We start from the raw sequence: 20,832 nt of genomic DNA on the forward strand, positions 1-20,832 counted from the left end.
TATTAAAATGCTTCCGCTAGAGACATAGGCCGTGCAAAAGTGGAAAATATATCATTTATGTTTTATAACCAATATAATTTAAGACAGCTACTCAAAGTTTGAGTTCAGTTCTCAGTCGCACAAAAAGAAGGAATTCAGGAAATTACCACTAAATGACTAATATACAACAGCAAACAACAACAACAATAAATAATAATATAATAATAATAATAATAAATAATATAAAATACGTTTTTTCCTAAATTTATAAACGATAGTCTTAAGAAATTGCATTGGATCGTCGTGTTTTAGTCTTGATTGCTTACTTGTTGGTATATATTATTAAAACATTTATTTATGTATTTGTTCCCAGTGTCTAGAGCAAAAAGTTGATACAATATGATTGGATGAAACGCACAAAAATATTAAACAATGATTTGGTAGTATATATTTTAAGCGCTAGAGCCTTGACAAATACTATCAAGCGCTTCCGGCACATTGATCCAAGCGCCCAAAGAACGTCGTTGTCGCGGATGTCAACGCTGAAAGAGAGCCGCGGTATGCACGTGTTCTTCGGACCTGACAGTTGACCAATCCATCAAAACTGGCGCTTCTTGAGCGACATAATTGATTTTTAAAGTCTCCTAAATCCACTAAATTACCATTTTATTGTGACGTTTTGTTATTTTTTCTGAGGGCTTTTATGTTTATTATTTCGAGAGCCTCACTTTCACTTTTCGCTGACCCCTATTGAGCTCTAAGGACGGTGTTGGACATTGTTCCAGTGCTAATAAAGGACGGGCACTGTCGCGTTGAGTTTAATGCTGTGCAAATTAAGCATTATGTGTGCTTAATTATCCCATTTATGCAAAGTGGACTCTCCCACCCTTCTAGATTTGATAATTTATTTCACAAAATTAGGGATGTCTAGTATATTTATTTCTATATTTAGAATATTTCTTACAGAAATTCCTTTAAGCAAACAGCTCAGACCCAGATGAGACGCCGCATCATGGGGTCTACGCTGTTTGCTAAGGCATTTTTTTAGACGCTAGGCATAAATGGCTCAAACATTAAAGACTGCTCATGAAATATATTTTTTTAAGTTTATCAAACTGGTATACAGTGTTGATAATACACAATATTTTAATAAATCATGCATTGTGTTATGTTATGGAATATAATATTTTTCGTATGGCTTTCTGTGGAAATTATATAAACTTTGCACTTAACATAATATGTTATCTTATTATTATTTTAATCAATATAATATTAATATCAATATACAGTAATATGATCTCAATATGATAGTCCTTCTTTACGAAGGGCACTGTGACATTAGTACATGCTTTTAGCTAGCAACAAATTCGCGGAGATTCTAAGTTGTACTTGAACAAGCCGCATCTTGTCTTTTCGAAATAAACGAAAGAAACTCGCCCAATCAACTACAAAGGGCCCGGTCGCCGGGATTATCAAGGCATTCGGATGACTTCGGTTCGTTTGCAGTAAATTGGCCACACCGAGCGAGCGTTGAATAAACATTATGTAAATTACAACTCGCAATTAAATACCATTTCGATGTGACACTTGCATCATAAATAATTGTTTAAACAAAGTGTAACCCAATATAGTAGGCGTACCCAGGTCCGATGTGCGTTATTTGTCTCGGTGCATTTATGTGTAATGTGAGGTGTGTTTAATTTAACCCATTTATACCTAGTGGACTCTCCCATCCTTCTAAATTTGATCAATTTATTTCCAAAATTAGGGATGTTTAGTATACTTTTTTCTATATTTAGAATATTTCTTACAGAAATTCCTTAAAGCAAACAGCGCAGACCCTGATGAGACGCCGCATCATGCGGCGTCTCATCTGGTCTACGCTGTTTGCCAAGGCCTTTTTTTCTAGACACTAGGCATAAATATGGGCTAAAAAACACGACACGCAAATGGCATTGACATATTGTTGGCATTAAAAGGAAGAAAGCTAGAAAAATAATAAAGAATTAGGAATCAACCGGACAGATTTTATCAATGAAACTCGACGTCTGCAAGTTGATTAAAACACAGAAAGCACATAATGTTTACATTCACCAAAATGGTTCTTTTTTAACAATAAGAACAAACATAAACTATGCGTTATTCGAACTTTCGCTACCTAACACAAGAAAAATACAACATCCTTTCTTTATAGTTTTTCACTTTCAGACGACGGACAACCAAACACACGAACAGAGTGTCTTATAAAAATGAACATGCGTGATTTTATGAGAGAACTTGTTGATCAAAAGCATGATTAACAGTATGTTACAAACTAACCAGACACAATATTTGTACTACTAGTAGCACTACTTGTATCATCGTGGAAGTACAGTCCTGAAATAGTTAGACATTATATATAATATAAATAAGTTAAAACTTGAAATGAGCAGCAAAGACTAATATTAAAAAGACAGCATTGACCCAATTTTAAAACGAATTACAAAACTATAGTTTACATCGTAATCGTAGATACTCATGTTTTCACTGCTCATTAATCTCTCACCTCGTTCGATAACGATGTAAGGCGTCGCTCCTTGGTGCGTGTACGAGAGGGTCGCGCGATCACTCACACATAAGCAGAAACCACGTCATGCACGAGTTTATCGTGTGAAGCATTCTGTAATCATCGTGCTTGTCTAATGAGCAGCGTTGACAAGCTTATGACTCGAGGAGGTTTCCTGTACGCATTAAACACGGAGTTAAACAACGTTTGCTAGATAAATGGCTTGATTGCGACTTCATGAATGCGCCATCAACGTGCTATCAAATGTTTGAAACGTGTAGGACTTGTCGGAAACCGAGATTTTAGACCGTAGATTGAAAATGTTATTGAAATAAAAATGTTTCATTTCGATTATTAATCCGCTTTTTAATTATAGTAGATATACAATTTAAGCAGGTATAATCACAGCCATCTGGATGCATTACGCAATTTTGTGATACTTCTTGTTAAGCGTACAAATTGTTAGCATTCAATTTCACGACCGGCAAAATTGTTTATGCCAACTTTTAACCATTTATTTTTTTTCTTAGTATTTCTGGTAGCGTTGTCGATCATTTTGCTTAATTCGATCATGTACGAACGATGAACTTTTACACGCGAAATAATATTGAATAAAGGTTTGGAAGATTGCCGTCATTGAAAAAAACGTATTAAAATGGGATTTTACCCATTAATGCCTTGTGGACTCTCCCATCCTTATAAGTTGGATCAATTTATTTCCAAAATTAGGGATGTCAAGTATATTTATTTCTATATTTAGAATATTACTTACTGAAATTCCTTTAAGCAAACAGCGCAGACCCAGATGAGACGCCGCATCATGCGGCGTCTCATCTGGGTCTACGCTGTTTGCAATGTCCTTTTTCAGGACGCTAGGCATGAATGGGTTAAATTGTAAATAGTACAAGTTACCAATAAAAAAGTTAAGCCTATCTACCTAATCTTTTCGGCCGTTTTACAGAGGCACACCATTTTGGCCTCAAAATGTTATTGTTCTGAAATAAGTATATTCGTTTAGCAATAATGGTTTTAACTTACTACATGTAATTATTATTTAAAATCACTGTATTTTTCTGATTTCTGTAGGGTTGGGAGACCAGTGGGGTCAGGTCCCGTCCAAACACAGGACCCCTCTAGAAAAGGAGTTAGGATCACACTTGCTACAGGTAAGGTACTAGAACACGTACCAATAGCGAGAGGGCTGGGGAGTGTTCGAGTAATTTAGGATGAAAAAACATTGTGGAATTCATTTTAGTTGTTCGCCTCGAAAACTACACATGCTTTGATATAAACCATAGATAAAGGGTAATTATTCGAAAGTACTACGATTTACCAAATCGCACTATATCACCGACTCAAAAAGAAGTACGTATTCATTCTTATTTTGTGTGGTTTCGTTCATAAGCCTTATCGTTTATCAAATGTATACAAATACATTCGTGAAATTTTTGAAAACATTTAAATAACCCTGTCAAGTGCATTAAAAAGATCATTAATAGATTTACATTATTCGCGGATGAATATAGAAAGAACTATATATCAAGCATTTGAAGTTATTCACGCGGACACCAGAAGGACTATAACCCTGAAACAACAGCAAAATCAACAACAACACTGAACATTGCATCGACATTGCTTTTAGACACGCTCTAAAAAACTTCTTCTATGTAAAGTTAAATGTCAATCAGAATTTAAAAAATATAAATATAAACACAGACAACCCTTTCATCAGCTAACGTTTGAATAGCCGTTCCGACAAAGATAAATGTCACATGAAAGCTACAATTCTACGAAAGGTTGCATTGTCAAAAAACAAGCGCTTAAACGAAAATCGCGGATTTTCTACGTACGCATCTGACGGAATGTCGGAATTGATTCGTGACTATGCATAAAATGTTCTTCCGCATCTCATTTTCATTTCGCGTCCGAAAATCACTCGTTAATTGTACGAATTATTCGGTCGTTGTCACACACCAGGAGGAAGGGGACGATGTCACGGGTTTTCGGTGATACGCCATAATTGGAAATTGATCGCATTCACAGGACAAAGTTTCCCCGCCCAAACCATTTCTCAAGCCAATCGAACGGCGCATGAAATGGAAATTCGACATTTCATGCGTGACTGGCCCCCGTAAACAATATTTGTAGAGTGTACATTTTAACATTTGTTATATTAAGTCGTTCTGACATTGTGGCATGAGTGCGCAAAATTTTAAGTGTTAGTATCATACAAGTAGTAAAAGTAGTGTAAGTGGTAGTATAAGAATAATGATAGTAGCGGAAAAAGTAGTGGTAGCAGTTGTTATATTAGTGGAAAAAGTAGTAATAGCTGTATGTTGATAAAAGTAGTGTAATAGTACTAGCAGAAGTAGTGACGTGGCCATTGATGTTTTTGTTGTTTTAGATTATCTTTATTTTGTAAAAGAAGAAGAGCTTCATTGATAGAGAAAGTCGAGTGTGTATAATGCGGACTCCATCAATTTGTCGGGGCCCATATCTAACCACTTTAGCCTGCCGGCGTGGCAAATCAGGCGTGGCAGATATTGCCCTAAAAGAGCACTATAATTCACTAAGAACCTTTAAAATCCGATCAAACGATTAATTCCATAATGACACCATGCTAAAGTTTAGACAAAAACCGGAACTCGGCCGATAGAATTTCCGATTTTACAGCGATATGCGCAAATTGATTTCGCGCGCAAGGCAGATAATATTTTTCTAGCGTCGTTGGCGTTTTGCCTCAATCAACGTTCTCGTGGACAATCTGACATTAATAGCTACGCGTGATGGACCATGTTTTATGTGATTCGTTTCGGATGACGTTAGTTTCGAATTTTTGAAGGCATCGTTTTGGTATGAAATCTGTTGTTTTATGTGCCTTTTTTATTGCCGGTACAGCAAGATTCGATAATGTACATAAGCAAGCAAACATAAGACTATGTATATTTAATGATGCGTTCCGTAGGTTTATTTCAGAATCTGTTTTTGTTAACTATATAATTGTGGATATACTGGTTTATTATTTCTATCTACAGATTACAGAATGGTTCATATTCGTGCTGGTTTATTAGTCCTATCTATACATTTCAGACACTAGACGGGGACATGTTCGTGCTGGTTTATAGGTCATATCTATACATTTCAGACACTAGATGGGTTCATGTTCGTGCTGGTTTATAGGTCATATCTATACATTTCAGACACTAAACGGGTTCATGTTCATGATGTTCGTGCTGGTTTATAGGTCATATCTCTACAGTTCAGACAATAGACGGGTTCTTATTCGTGCTGTTTTATTAGTCATATATATACATTTCAGACACTAGACGGGTTCATATTATTCCTATCTATACATTTCAGACACTAGACGGGTTCATAGTATTCCTATTTTAAACATTTCAGACACTAGACGGGTTCATATTATTCCTATCTATACATTTCAGACACTAGACGGGTTCATAGCATTCCTATCTTAACATTTCAGACACTAGACGGGTTCATATTATTCCTATCTATACATTTCAGACACTAGACGGGTTCATATTTGTGCTGGCGCCTGATGGCAAGATCATGTACATCTCGGAGACGGCGTCAGTTCACCTCGGCCTTTCACAGGTAGTGCTCTGGACGGGTTTCTTACTTTTTAGTACGGGGTTTGCACTATTTTGTGGTTTACACTTATTAGTACGGGGTTTACAATGTTTTGGTTTTTTTTTGCTTATCACGTTACACTGGGTTTGTGAGTTCACACTTACAAGATTATAACGATCTTAACATCATCTTTTTTAGCGCTTAGTCACTTAAATTCGACGTAATTAATGTCTATAATTTCGACATATTTCTTCAATAAACTCTCCCAGTGCAGAAAGCAGTGCTTAAAATCAGAATTCTAAGCTAAAATATGACGTCACGCAATATTGTAACACAATCAAATTCCACTGTCACAAATAACGCTCATTAAAGGGGCCTTTTCACAGATTTTGGCATCTTTTGAAGTTTGTGATTTAATGCTTTATATTGATAAATGTAAACATTGGATCTAAAAAGCTCCAGTAAAAAATCAAGAATAAAATTTAAAAAAGGAAAAAAAAGTAGCCGGTACCAGGGCTCGAACCAGTGACCCTCGGAGTCCTGGAGTTAGTCTGAAGTAAAAAGCATTAGCCCTCTCAGCTATTCCGCCGGGTATACACAGATTAAGTTTTTTATACCTTATATAAGCAATCTTCGTAGTTTCGTTAATTTAAACGACAGCAACAGAACTCTCCAAATTATTCAATCGTTTCGCGTTGCAACGCTTTATAATTTTTAGGTTTTCAAATCGTCAATAGATACATATAATGGCTATATTGGACTATGGTAAATGTTCAGTAATACTGTTTCCTCACAAATATCATAACCAAAACGAAAATTTGCGAATCTGAAACAACTTTTTTCAATATTGTCGATTTATCAAACCTCGAAAAGATCCCTTTAAGGAAGAATCAACAGATAAGCTCCATAAATATTGTGTTTGTTTTTTACGCGAGTTCGCTCCTTGTGCAAAGCTGAAAGATACAGATTTACGATGAAGCACTTCGAACATAATGTATTATTAGTATTGGGTCCAAGTGCAGTATGCATTACTCCAAAAACGCGGGGAAAAGGCTGTTTTTGAATGGTATGCCATTGTTAGGAATGAGACGATAACGCTTCAAAATATTGACATTTTGCCTCTAAAATGTCGAATTTTTCTGTTTTCGACTTTGTGTGCTGAGCATCGTTTAAGATGGTTCATTATGTAGTTCTTACTTTCTTTAGAGCGTTTAAATATTATGTTCATATTATATTTATTAATTAGAGATACCGGTGCGTGCATACATGTGAAACTGAGTCACCCTAACATCGTGTCACAAACCTCTTCCGAGGATCAACCCGTATACATTTCGGTGATAAATTTCGTTTAAAATATTCATTGGACTCACCAAAATTAGCATTGATTCAAATTCTCCAATTTGCATTTTGACCACATTGACAGCAATGAATGAAACACACAAAACCACTACAATGAATGTATTACCGTTAAAAAATCGGTGAGAAAAACACACACAAATAACTAGGGAATTTTAGAGTTACGTTATTAACCTAAGTTCTTAAGACCGCGACGTTAATGGGACTGAACATTATTGAACCCAATCATTTTTACAGTTCATAATCCGCTTGCTGATAAAAGTAACTGACTTTACAATTTCATAATATTGTTCTGTTTAATGACTCACTCGTTCAGATTTACTTTACGCATTGACATCGTGGTTCTGTTTCATTAAAGAGGTAATTAAAAAAAACGTGAGCGTTACGTTTTTATTTTTCTCCATTACTTATCGTATTTGTTAACCCCTTTAATAATGTTTTCTACGACAAGTCTTCAATAATCTATATATCTATAATAATGTATATTTGTGGTTATAATATACCTGTATATGTGGTAATATACCCAAAGATAGCATGAACATCATATTATGTTTACCTTTGTCTATTCGCCAGGTGGAATTAACCGGAAGTTCAATATACGAATACATCCATCCAAACGATCACGATGAAATGGCCGCCATATTGACATTTCAACAACCGTGTAATCCGCATCTTGTGAGAGGTAACCTAACCTTATGAAAACGGGGTGTAGGGCATTTTCGTAATGTACCGTCCCAGATTAGTTTTTGCAGTATGCACAGGCTCATCAGGGACGACAGTTTAAACCTAGACAATTCAAAGTGTCGTTCCTGATTAGCCTGTTTGGGACTACATCGGCTGATCTGGGACGACACTTCATGAACATGCATTAAGCCCCGTTGTATACGAGCGTGTCTCAAGTATTAATAATGTATATTAAAAACACATCAAATGAAAATTTTCGTCACAACAATTGCTAGTTAAAATTGGTGGAAAAAATCACATAAAATGTATGTTTTCCAGCTAAAACAAACACGTATAAAACAGCACATCACAGATATCAACAACAACATACAAAATCGTCCTTACAAAGCACGAAAACCTCCCTTTTAAAACAGATTCTTGTTTGTATAGTTAATGCAAGTATTTTATCGGACATTTTAACCCATTTATGCTTAGCGTTTATAAAAATATGCCTTGGCAAACAGCGTAGACCCAGATGAGACGCCGCATGATGCGGCGTCTCATCAGGGTCTGCGCTGTTTGCTTAAAGGAATTTCTATAAGAAATATTCTAAATATAGAAATAAATATACTAGACATCCCTAATTTTGGAAATAAATTGATCCAATTTAGAAGGATGGGAGAGTAGGCATAAATGGGTTAAGTTTAGTCATTATTTTCAGATTATGAGGTGGAGCGCTCTTTCTTTATTCGCATGAAATGCGTTCTTGCCAAACGGAATGCTGGCCTGTGTTCAGGAGGTTACAAGGTGGGACTTAAAAAGAAATCACATATACGTGTATATATTAGTCTCTCTGAGAAAACGGGGTTAAATGCATGTGCGTTAATTGTCATCTTAGAATACCGCTAGCCTGTGCAGTCCGTATAGGCTAATCAGGGACGACACTTTTCGCCTTAGCTGAATGTTCGCAAAGAAGAGACTAACTTTAAGCACACAATACCATAACAGCGGAAAGTTTTGTCTTTGATTAGCCTGTGCACATTTTAATGCCATTTAAAAAGTCCCTTTAAGTGAAGATTGTTGTCAGACCCTGCTGATATGCTTTTACAATCACAGTCTTGTCCAATACTTGCTAACGCTATCGACACATACATAGTACGTATGTGACAAATCACACCATATTCTTCACAGATGTGTGAAATAAATTTGGTTTTATTAAAATGTTATAAAAATGTCAAAATACAGAAAAACAGAGCCTATATTACAATACGATTTGAGTAAATAGTACATAAAAGAAATTTGAACTGGGAAAACGTATTTATTATAAAATATATTAATGATACGTGAAAAAAATTTTTTTTTAAATGAACCAGCATGATCTATCCCCAGGTGATACACTGCAGCGGGTACCTGAAGATGCGCACGTGCGCGATGGAGCTGCCCCCGTACGAGGCTCCCGGGGGCTACATCCAGAACGTGGGCATGGTGGCAGTGGGCCACTCCCTGCCGCCGAGCGCCATCACGGAGATTAAGATGTTCAACAACATGTTCATGTTCCGCGCTAGCCTTGACCTCAAGCTCATATTCCTCGATGCAAGGTGGTTTTTAATTTTGATCGGTTCATTGATTGTGTAATCAATCAATCAAACAATATCTCAATCTATATCTGTATCTTTTTATGTAGCTGCATATATAGCAGTTCGTCCGTCCGTCCGTCCTTCCATCTATCCAGCCATCCATCCATAAATCCATCCATCCATACATTCATCCACCCGTCCATCTATCAATTCATCCATCCATCCATCCATCCATCCATCCATCCATCCATCCATCCATCCATCCATCCATCCATCCATCCATCCATCCATCCATCCATCCATCCATCCATCCATCCATCCATCTATCTATCCATTCATCTGTTGATTATTTATGAATATTTGAAGTACACGCATTCAAACGAGTTTTAACGTCTAGTACGTTGCATACATCATATTTCAGTAATCCGCAATACGAATAGTATAATATTGTGTAATCTGTAATTTGTATAACTATCGGGTGTTATATAACTTACAATGGTCGTTATTTGCAGGGTCGGCCAGTTGACGGGATTCGAGCCACAGGAGCTGATAGAAAAGACCCTCTACCACCACATACATGTCTGCGACATAGTAAACATGCGCTTCGCCCACCAGACCCGTGAGTTACCGCCCTTTAGTCATCTCGATTTCCTGCGAGTTACCGCCTCGGAGTTATATAATTCGTTAGAGAAACTCTTATGGAGTTATCTGAGCTCGTGCGCGTTTTTTACTGCCTTTGATCTGCCATTTTGGCACTTTAATACCCTGAGCTACGGTAATTTACTTGTCTTTACTGCGCCCTGCATTGTTCTTTGATTGTGAATAAATAATCGAACAGGTTTTCCTTGTTCATAGGTTTTTAGTTGATGGGAAAATCCGTCGGATAATATCATTAACGTTGCCCTTCTTATTTGACGTTAACATTTCTTTGATATCCCATACTTATCGAATGCGGAAATACGCGAAACAACACGTACCGTATTGAAAATGATTGCAGATAAAAATTAATGTCCGAACATAAATATTTACAAAAAAGCACACAAAAGTATACGGTATCTGGATTTCCATAGAAATTAATTTGCCAATATACGAAAATTAATTTAGCATTTTGTCTTGTACAATATGCGCAATGTTTCTATATCTACAAAGAACGCGATATGCGAATATTTATTAGCGTATTCGCAGCGGGTTTAAATACCTAACAAGTTACATTGCTACAAAAGTTATCATAAATCTTACCCACTTATCAACTGGCATTCTTAACTAGGCTCAGAGGAAGGATTACCGCTACAATGTGTTATTACCCCGAGGATACGGCGTTCAAAACCCGAGCGCCCGTTGCCGCGTTGGCTGTGAGTCAATGCAAATTTATTTAAGTGTATTTGTTGATTTTTGAGTACCAATTCCTCCGTCGAACAGATGCGATATGTTCAGACTTCAATCCAACTAATCATTGAAAAGTTGCGGATTTGGAGCGGATAAGATTTTCACACGTAGATAAGTAATTTGGACCAAAATCGTAATGAAAGAAAAATGTAAAACACCTGTGAGCTATTATTTCGCCATATTCGAGCACAGGCGGGTCAGAGACTCTAGAAAATCAACGCGATAGCTAGGGCGTCGCGAAAATATTATTGGATTGTACACAGTGACGGTGTTGCCTTATTAAAACACATTGTTTGTGTCGCACGTGCAAAGTCTGTGGTTTGGGTGAGATTAGCCCGAACAGTATGATGTCCGGTTTATGATGCCAGTTATGACTTTTGATAAATTCTTATTTAGGTTTATTAATTAAAACATGTTTTTCGTTGTTTACCGATGTTACTTTGACTTCAAGTTTTGCTTTTTAATCTTGTTGCAATGTTAGACCCATGCGGCTTCTTCGTGAAGTTAAGGTTACGTCATGTGAATAAATTCCTGACCCCTAACAATAATGCGCCGACAGAATAAAAAATATTAAATTATGCTCTTGAGAAAGAATTGAAATGCAAATATAATAAATGGACATGCTTAGCGTTGTTAGTGACGATAAAAATCCGTTATGCATGCAATATTTGTATTTATTGTTCTCCGATCAAAATTTCTCACCGGATCGGCCGAATTACTTCGTGTTTTATCGGCAGTTTTCCTTTAAATTTTGATCAAAATGAATTTGTTTTTAAAAATAAGTACCACGTTACAAAATTCTAATACGTTTCTCAAATCCAAAAATTGTTTATCTCCTTTACATTTTGCATATAAATTAAGTTTATCAGGAAATAATCGTTCATTGTGTCCTAAATTTGCCAGCTATCAAGCCGTCTGCAAAGGCTTTCGGGAGATTGAACCGCATGCACTAACTTTTCTTCGCAGGTTACAAAGCACTAATAATCTTAATAATCCAACGGCGATTAAGTCACTGAAATCTAAACATTGACACTGTGTACTCTCAAATAGTTTGCACAAAAAGGTCTACCAAGTTAGATGTGTCATGAATATAGTATACAGGGTGCAGAATCAACGGGGTTTTCAGGGATTTACACACGGGCTGGACAGAATGTAAACACACCATTAAGAGTTTTAATTTTGCAAATATCTCAAGTTATTTCTCAAGTCAAGAAATTCATTTGTAAAAATCTTTAGTGCATTAACGACAGTTTTTCATTGCAGTTATCTTAAGGCATGAGAATACATCATTGAATACGTCTGAAATCGGCGACAAAATTTCACATTGCGGGAAGCATAACCGTATAAATGAATGCAGTACACAGAGGATTTTTTTTAACAACAACGCATGCTTATTAAATAAAGTAGTTCTGATGTAAGCAGCATAAAGATCTGTCTTTTATGCACTAATTGAAATTCTTAAGAAAGATTGTTTTAAAAAGTTATTCGAAAAGAGTACCACCTACAGGTTCCAAACAACGTCACGTGATCCTGCACCCTAGTATACCCCAGAGTTAACCTCTGTGTCCTCTGTGTCTTCCATATCTGAAATGTGGCACTTGTGACGGCAGTGGTACCGTTACTTGCAACATACAGGGGAGGTAACCGCTGCGTGTAGTTTGGCACAGCCGGTTAAAAAACTTTAAGAAAGAGATGAAATTTAAAATGTTCTGACTTGGCGTTATTTTAAACCGTTTCAGTGCTGCTGAAGGGTCAGGTGACGACGCGCTACTACCGATTCATGTGCAAGAGCGGGGGCTGGGTGTGGATGCAGAGCTACGCGACCATCGTGCACAACAGTCGCTCCTCGCGACCGCACTGCATCGTCAGCGTCAACTACGTGCTCAGGTGGGTTGCCAGGTTTCATGCGGGCTGTTAGCATTAAACGTCTTGAGTGGGTAATTTTGACTTGTTTATCCCATTTATGCCTAGTGGACTCTCCCATCCTTCTAAATTGGATCAATTCATTTCCAAAATTAGGGATGCCTAGTATATTTATTTCTATATTTAGAATATTTCTTACGGAAATTCCTTTAAACAAACAGCGTAGACCTAGATGAGACGCCGCATGATGCGGCGTCTCATCTGGGTCTACGCTGTTTACCAAGACCTTTTTCTAGACGCTAGGCATAAATTGGTTAAACATTAAGGATAGATATTCAATAATGAATTAAAAATAAAAGTTGTTTGTAAGAAACGACTGGTTTTTGTTTATCTTTGTTACTTATGTTAGACCGTTTTTTTGGCTGTGTTATTCCGATGTATTAGGAAAACAAGATGTGTTTGTGAAACACTATGTCTCCCCCATATATTTGACCTTTGACCTTGAATGATGACTTGACCTTTCTCCACTCAAAATGTGCAGCTCAATGAGATACACATGCATGCCAAATATCAAGTTGCTATCTTCAATATTGCAAAAGTTATGGTCAATGCTAAAGTTTGACGCAAACAAACAAACCAACAAACAGACAGGGCAAAAAAATCGTGAGCTCTTGTTATTTCACATGCATAGCGAATTGTTGCACACAAACACACGGTTTTGGGTCTTTGTAAAATGTACATATGTACTTCGAATTTTTCAGCGAGGTGGAAGCACTTCCATTGAGAACCCATATCGAGCAGACGGCAGTGAAAGAAGCGGGAGAATTCGGGCTTCAGGAACGGCAAAAATTAGGCAAATCCAGAACTCCAAAATCGAAACACAGACAATCACCTTATCCCGGACTTAATGATAGCAGAGAGTTTTCAAACGATTTTGAAAATGGATTTAAAAACGATTTGTTGGACATTGGCCCACCGGTGCAGGCGTTTCAGGGTATTCCATATTCGCCATCTTTAGTGACGCATGCGCATGACGCATTCGAACGCTACAACTCAATGTATTCATCGTATTCTAGTTTAGTGCCCGGATCTCAAATGTTCAAGGATTGTGCGTATAGTTACAGTTCAACGACGCAGCCTCATTTTGATAGCGGAGGGCAATTTCGTTCCGTGTGTGACGATCGGCTTATGCCGAGGGATAGCGTGGAATTCCTGCACTTACCCACGAATACTTGTGACGAACCCAAACTGGATGAGACAATTCATCTTACGCCATTAGCCCGAGAAATTAGGGGTTCCGGTCAGTGTTCGCGAAGCAGTAGTCGTAGTGAAGCAATTATGTCCAGCAATAGGTCCGAGTCGTCTGCTTCGGATGTTGACGTCACTTCCGATGATCTCGACGTCAGTAAATTAGATAAGCCTTGCTTAAACTTATCGAAGGAACGCTCTGGTGTTCCAAATGAGGCCATTCCTCAATCAGTCATAATGCGCATGCCAAATCACAGTCAATCTTTTTCTCCGTCTCTACGGTATAGCTGCGACTTCAACAAATCTAGTTTGTCTAAGTCACCGCGTTCTGCGCATGTGCGCGCGCAGGTAGAAGCAGTCAAATATCCTTCCGACCAAGAAAATAGTCCCAGAGTGAATTTCTTTTCTGACTCGACAGATAAGATTTACGACGGTATAAAACAAATGAATTCAAAAGGAATTAATGAGGATCCTCTTATGCAGTGTCTAAGGAACGGATATAACTACGATGCGTATAATTCTGGTCAAATTTACCCCGCGCAAGCGCTGCAAAATAAACAATATGGCGTGATTCCTCAGGCGGGCTACACTAGTGTTATAGTGGACGCACAGCAATATCAAATGGCGAATGGATTTGTGCACTGAAATATAATGTCGAAATGGTTCAACAAAGTGTTAAAAAAATCACGTCCGACAATATGTTAAATTTACTGAATGTTATATGATGTTCTATTGTTTAATAGTAAAAACTATTTATTAAAACCAGATTGATATATTTATATTCTGAAATGATTAGTTGAAATATTTATTCAAGTTGATTCGGAATATTCTACACTCTAGTATATTATTTTTAATTTGACTAATTTGCTCATTATGCAAATTTTATCTTGTTTGTATTTCAAAAAATTATATCGACTTCCCAGTTTCGTACAAACACAACCTAAGTTATGAATTATGATCACACAGAAACATATTTAGATGTCATTCTGAAGAATGATCAATATAAGGGACACATTCTGTACTTTTCTTGAATACGTTATTGAAGTAATAAATTATCAATTAAATATATATGTATTCTAATAACCATGTCGCCTTCTACAGTGCAATTGTGTTTGGACAGGGCCAATCAAATATGATTTTACAAACACATTATCATATATTCGCGATGTATTTTAAACAGAATTTGTGATTATTGAATTATACACGTAATGAAATTTATCCCAACGCCTTTGGAAAATAACAAATGTTTTTTTTATTCGAGTAACACTGTCCTAAACATTTTAATGATGCACATGTTATATTTCGTTTAAAAACTAACAAAGTGACACCATGAATAACAAATCAAATTCAACTTTTCATGTACATTAATGTATGTATTCGTTTCCTTTTATCAAGGGGCAGAATCAACGAGGTTTTCAGCCGTTTACACACGGGCTGGGCAGAACTTTATTTTTGCAAATATCTCAAGTTATTGAAATACATTTGAAAAAATCTTTAGTGCATAAAAGACAGTTTTTCTTGTAGTTTGTGCCGATGTCTCCAATGGCGTAGCTGCTATTAGGCACAGCGGGCCCGGGCATACAATTTTTTTTTGAAACATGAGAAAATAAAAATGCTTAAACATCGAAAAACGCTCGCTTTAAAATGTTGAGCCTGAGGGGTTGAGGTGTTAGAAATCTGCATTTCATATTGACATATTCCTCAGACAATTGATTCTGGTCGTGTTCAAAGGAACAAATCGTGCATGAGAAGCACCATGTCAGTTGAAAGGCAATCTGATTTAGGACTCCCACACATTCACGGAGACGGATGTTTCGATCGATGAAATCATCAACACATTTGCCTCGGTTAAGTGTAGAAATATTGATTTCATGGTATTGATGCACTTGTTAGAATAATTAGTGTAATAGATCGAATATAAGTAAGTTTTACACTCAACACGTTACGGTGACGTAATAGACATGCAGACAGTATTATTGGAAAGAATTCCCATGGTTTGACCTGTGAATAAGTGGAGTGTTACACTCTTAAATGTTTCTCTGTTCCACATTGTTTGAAAATTTAGTTCTCTGGATTAAAGATACTAGGTTTTTGTATTAATACAGTAAAATTTAGTTCTCCGACATTGAGATAAAAGAGTAATAAAAAGGCAAAAGTCTTATATTTTCTTATCTTAGTATTTGTCTAGATATGCTTTAAATCACAACACAGGATTTATAGGATTTAAAAATTGTAATGGGGAGGACCCCCAGACCTCCCTTTTTATGTATCATATCCGGGCCTACAGCTCAAAAAATGCTAGCTACGCCCCTGGTCTTACGGTATATGAATAATACTTTAAATACGTCTGAAATCTTTGACAAAATTTTACATTCCATGAAACATAACCGTGCAGTACATGTACAAATCGAATTATGAACAAGAACAAAGGCTTATTAAATAAAGTAATTCTGATGTATTTCATATTGCCATAAAAACCTGCTTTTGTGCACAAGTTGAAATTCTTAGAAAAGTTGTTTAAACAAGTTATTTGAAATAAAGCACCACTAATAACCGTCGTGTTAAAATCCATTAAAGTTAAATGTGGAACCCCACACAGTCGCATGATCCTGCACCATGTTTATTGTACAAACGAAATGATTTATTCATACAGTACACCTACAGCAAACGTTGATCGAACAACTGTGATTCCTAATGATAAAGTTATTGGATTTTATATTCGGAAATATTCCGTGATGAGACCTTATTTAAAAATATGCTGCTGGAAATTGTCATCATATTGCGTGCTTAACTTAAATGGGCAGTTCGTCGTTTGTCAAGATTAAATGTCGCACAATGGGATAAATATGCATACAAATGATCAATAAACGATGGTTTTGTTGTTAGCAGTTAACAGTGTCACATTAAAAAAAAGTTCAATATAAAGAAATTAATTTTCCCTGTGCCAATTTCGTGTTAATAACCCCTTTAAATCGTCTTTATATGTTAATTTCTTGTTGAGAATTATGTTGCCATGATGTACGATAATGTGATTACGTACCAATAAAGAGATTGAAAATAGACTCACACAGTATCATATTTATCTTGTTAGTATATATGAGCCTTGTTCTGAGAAAACTGGGATTTATGCATGTGCGTTAAGTGCCGTCCCATATTAGCCTGTGCAGTCTGCACAGGCTAATCAGGGACGACACTTTCCGCTTAGACTAGATTTTCGGTAAAAAGGGACTTCCTTTAAACGAAAAATACCATTAAAGCGGAAAGTTTCGTCCCTGATTAGCCTGTGCGGACTGTGCACAGGCTAATCTGGGAAGACACTGTACGCACATGCCTTATGCCCAGTTTTCTCAGAATAAGACACATATATATGAGGAGCTATTTTAAGTTGATCATCCGAATTAACTACTCACCTAATAAGTACGTTCAAACGAAGAATGACCATTTTTGAGCGTACACATGAAGTGTTTTTGTATAAACAACATCAATCAGTTGTTCATTTACCAAAAGTTATCTCTCTCGAACAATAAGGTGGCAATTTCACTTTACCGGTACTTAAAAAAGAACGGAAAAGCGTATCCTAACCCTAACCCGCAACACCTAACACCTAGAACGCAACACCTAATAATCCTTTTTATCCTATATGTTTCCTTTGTATCGGTGGCTACCGCCCCCGAACACCCCCGCTTTGTTGATAGTTGAAAACAACTACGTACCGGTAAAGTGCAATCTAGCCTAAATTAGTTTCGAAACTAGTAATTGCAGACTTAAGCTCGGGACAATGTTAGATTGAATATGGTTTATCTTGATCGTTAACACCTACAAGTATTGTTCCTGAAATCTCACTAAAAGTCGCCTTTTAAAAATGTTCATGTTTCAATTATTAATAAATCAGGAGACCCTTTTGTGTGTTTTAATACAATAGTTAGACTACTATGTTTAAAATTATTTCAGTAGAGTAAAAATTAGGAACTAAAAGCTGAAAATGGACTTAAACAGCTAAAATAGTTAAAATGTAGTGGTTTTAAACCTACATAAACTGTAAAAAATAAATAGTGGTTTTAACCTAAAATCACACTGCGATCATTGCATTGTTTGTTTAGAGTGATCTTATATGCAATTGTATATATGCGAACAATATTTGAATATTATAATGATCACATGTCTTATGAATCTAATTAAATCAAATTATTCTAGAAATCAGCAGTTGTGTGTGTGATTTTAATCATTTTATTCATTTTCACCCAAAATCACCAATTATTGGCCTCAAAACCTGCAATAAGCACCAGTGGGCTCTCGGACCATCACCACAAAAGGTAAAAACGTTAGCATTTGGCACAGGAAAACAGTAAAGATATATACCTGTACATAAACTGTGTAATGTTCTTGGTCAGGATATCACGAGCAGTCTATTGGCATTCCATGCATTTACTGGATGTGACCAGACCTCAGCATTCAGTGGTAAAGGTAAACAAGAGGGCCATCAGGCCCTAAGGCGCTCACCTGAAAGCCAAAGGAACTAGACTATTCTGGAAAAAATGCAAGCTGATTCATGAAGATTATTTTGGACCAAAAAAGTGACTTTTAACATGTTTTTTTTTATATTTGACCTTGTGACCTAGTTTTTGAGCTCATATGAACCAGCTTCAATCTCTGGCAAAATTTCATTGGGACAAATGTTCTGACCAAGTTTCATGAAGATTGGCCAATAAATGTGACTAATATAGTGTCAACAAGTTTTCACTAAAGCCATATAAGGACAACTGCCCCCCCCCTGGCGGCCATGTTTTTCAACGAACCATAACCATTTTCAAACTCACTCGAGCTATTGTTAGAACAAATGTTCTGATCAAGTTTCATAAAGATTGGATAATAAATGTGACTTCTAGAGTGTTAACAAGGTTTTGCAGTAAATAGCCATTTAAGGAAAAATGCCACGCCCCCTGGCGGCCATTTTTTTTAACTGATCTTAACCATTTTTTAACTTAGCCCAGATATTATTAGTTCAAATATTCTGACCAAGTTTCATGAGCATTGGACCACAAATGTGACTTCTAGAGTGTTAACAAGGTTTTACCATACAGTAAAGCCATATAAGGAAAACTGCCCCGCCCCGTGGCGGCCATGTTTTTTATTCAACTGGAACCATTTTCGAACTCGTCCAAGATATTATTGGGACACATGTTTTGACCAAGTTTCATGAAGATTGGACTAAAAATGTGACTTCTAGAGTGTTAACAAGGTTTTACTATAGCCATATTAGGAAAACTGCCACGCCCCCTGGCGGCCATGTTTTTCAACCAACCGGAAAATATTTTAAAACTCGTCCAAGATATTATTGACACACATGTTCTGACAAAGTTTCATGAAGATTGGACTAAAAATGTGACTTCTAGAGTGTTAACAAGGTTTTACTATAGCCATAATTATAAGGAAAACTGCCACACCCCTGGCGGCCATGTTTTTCAACCAACCGGAACCATTTTCGAACTCGTCCAAGGTATTATTAAGACACATGTTCTCACCAAGTTTCATGAAGATTGGACAATAAATGTGACCTTTAGAGTGTTAACAAGGTAAATGTTGACGACGCACGACGGACAAAAGGGTATTTTGTGTGATGATACTCACGTCCTCTTTGTTTAAAATTATTTTGCATAAGAAAACAATACCGTTGTGTGTGTATGTGATTGTGTTTTTTTGTTTTGTTAGTTGTTGTTTTGTGTGGGGAGGGGTTGTAGGGGGAGCGGATATTATATCTTAACAATACTGTAAGTATTCTTTAATACATGTAATTGCACAAACTTGATGTACACAGACTGAAAGGCGCTTCACAGTTTCGCAGTGCTTGTGCATCTGGTCATTTAACCTTGCATTCAACTTCCATCGTTTTGAAATCAAATCTCAGTGTTGCCGACGCAATGTTTGATTAGCTAAGGCGGCGCAATGCACAGCTGCTAACTTTAATGATGACCGCGTTATGAAAAAACTTTTTCCGCTTTAAAGTAAACAGGATGTAAATATATTTAAATCACCAACATGGCTTTATTTCAAATTAAAGATTCAAGTTATCTTCAGCTGGATTCACTTATTTAGTATAGTTGTTATTGATGCAAATATGTTCATTATCCTTGTATTCGAACCAATATGGGTGATTAACAAATAAAGATCGTTCGCTTGTAATGAATGTTAAGCATTAAAAGAAACAACAACAAACAACACAGGAGAATACATTAAACATACACAGTGGAAGGCATGAGCGACGTTCATAGTTCAGCATGAACGCATCTAGTTTTATTATATCAGTTAAAACGATGATCTACTCCCCAAAGTAAAACATCACTACGCGTAAATCAGAAATGTCGGACTTTTCTGCCAAATATTTTTTATTTTGGAGGCCGATTAAAATATCAGATCTATGAATTAGGATTTGTACATTATTAATTCGCAATATTGATAACTATTTGAAGTGAATTCATCATTAAAAAATTTAAATTATTTCATGCACTTAATTATTTTAGTAACCAATTCGACACAATAGGTCTGTTCCAATACCCGATCAAAAAAACTAGTCAGGAAATCTTCTGACACCATAATGAACGAGAATTTAAACGAAAATGCGAAAAA

The 20,832-nt window shown here is 36.5% G+C and overlaps 1 protein-coding gene across 1 annotated transcript; it reads left to right on the forward strand.

The window, feature by feature from the left end:
- Positions 1-3,582: 3,582 nt before the first annotated feature.
- Positions 3,583-17,270, forward strand: LOC127852621 (single-minded homolog 1-like; the record flags this gene model as incomplete). The annotated part of the gene is made up of 8 exons (XM_052386572.1): positions 3,583-3,690; positions 6,050-6,139; positions 8,045-8,153; positions 8,856-8,941; positions 9,524-9,732; positions 10,224-10,330; positions 12,837-12,984; positions 13,722-17,270. Coding segments are annotated over 8 exons (1,989 nt in total), but the record flags the coding sequence as incomplete, so codon positions are not given.
- Between the last annotated feature and the right edge of the window lie 3,562 nt (positions 17,271-20,832).

Source organism: Dreissena polymorpha, chromosome 12 (genome assembly GCF_020536995.1).
Source record: "Dreissena polymorpha isolate Duluth1 chromosome 12, UMN_Dpol_1.0, whole genome shotgun sequence".
NCBI lineage: Eukaryota > Metazoa > Mollusca > Bivalvia > Myida > Dreissenidae > Dreissena > Dreissena polymorpha.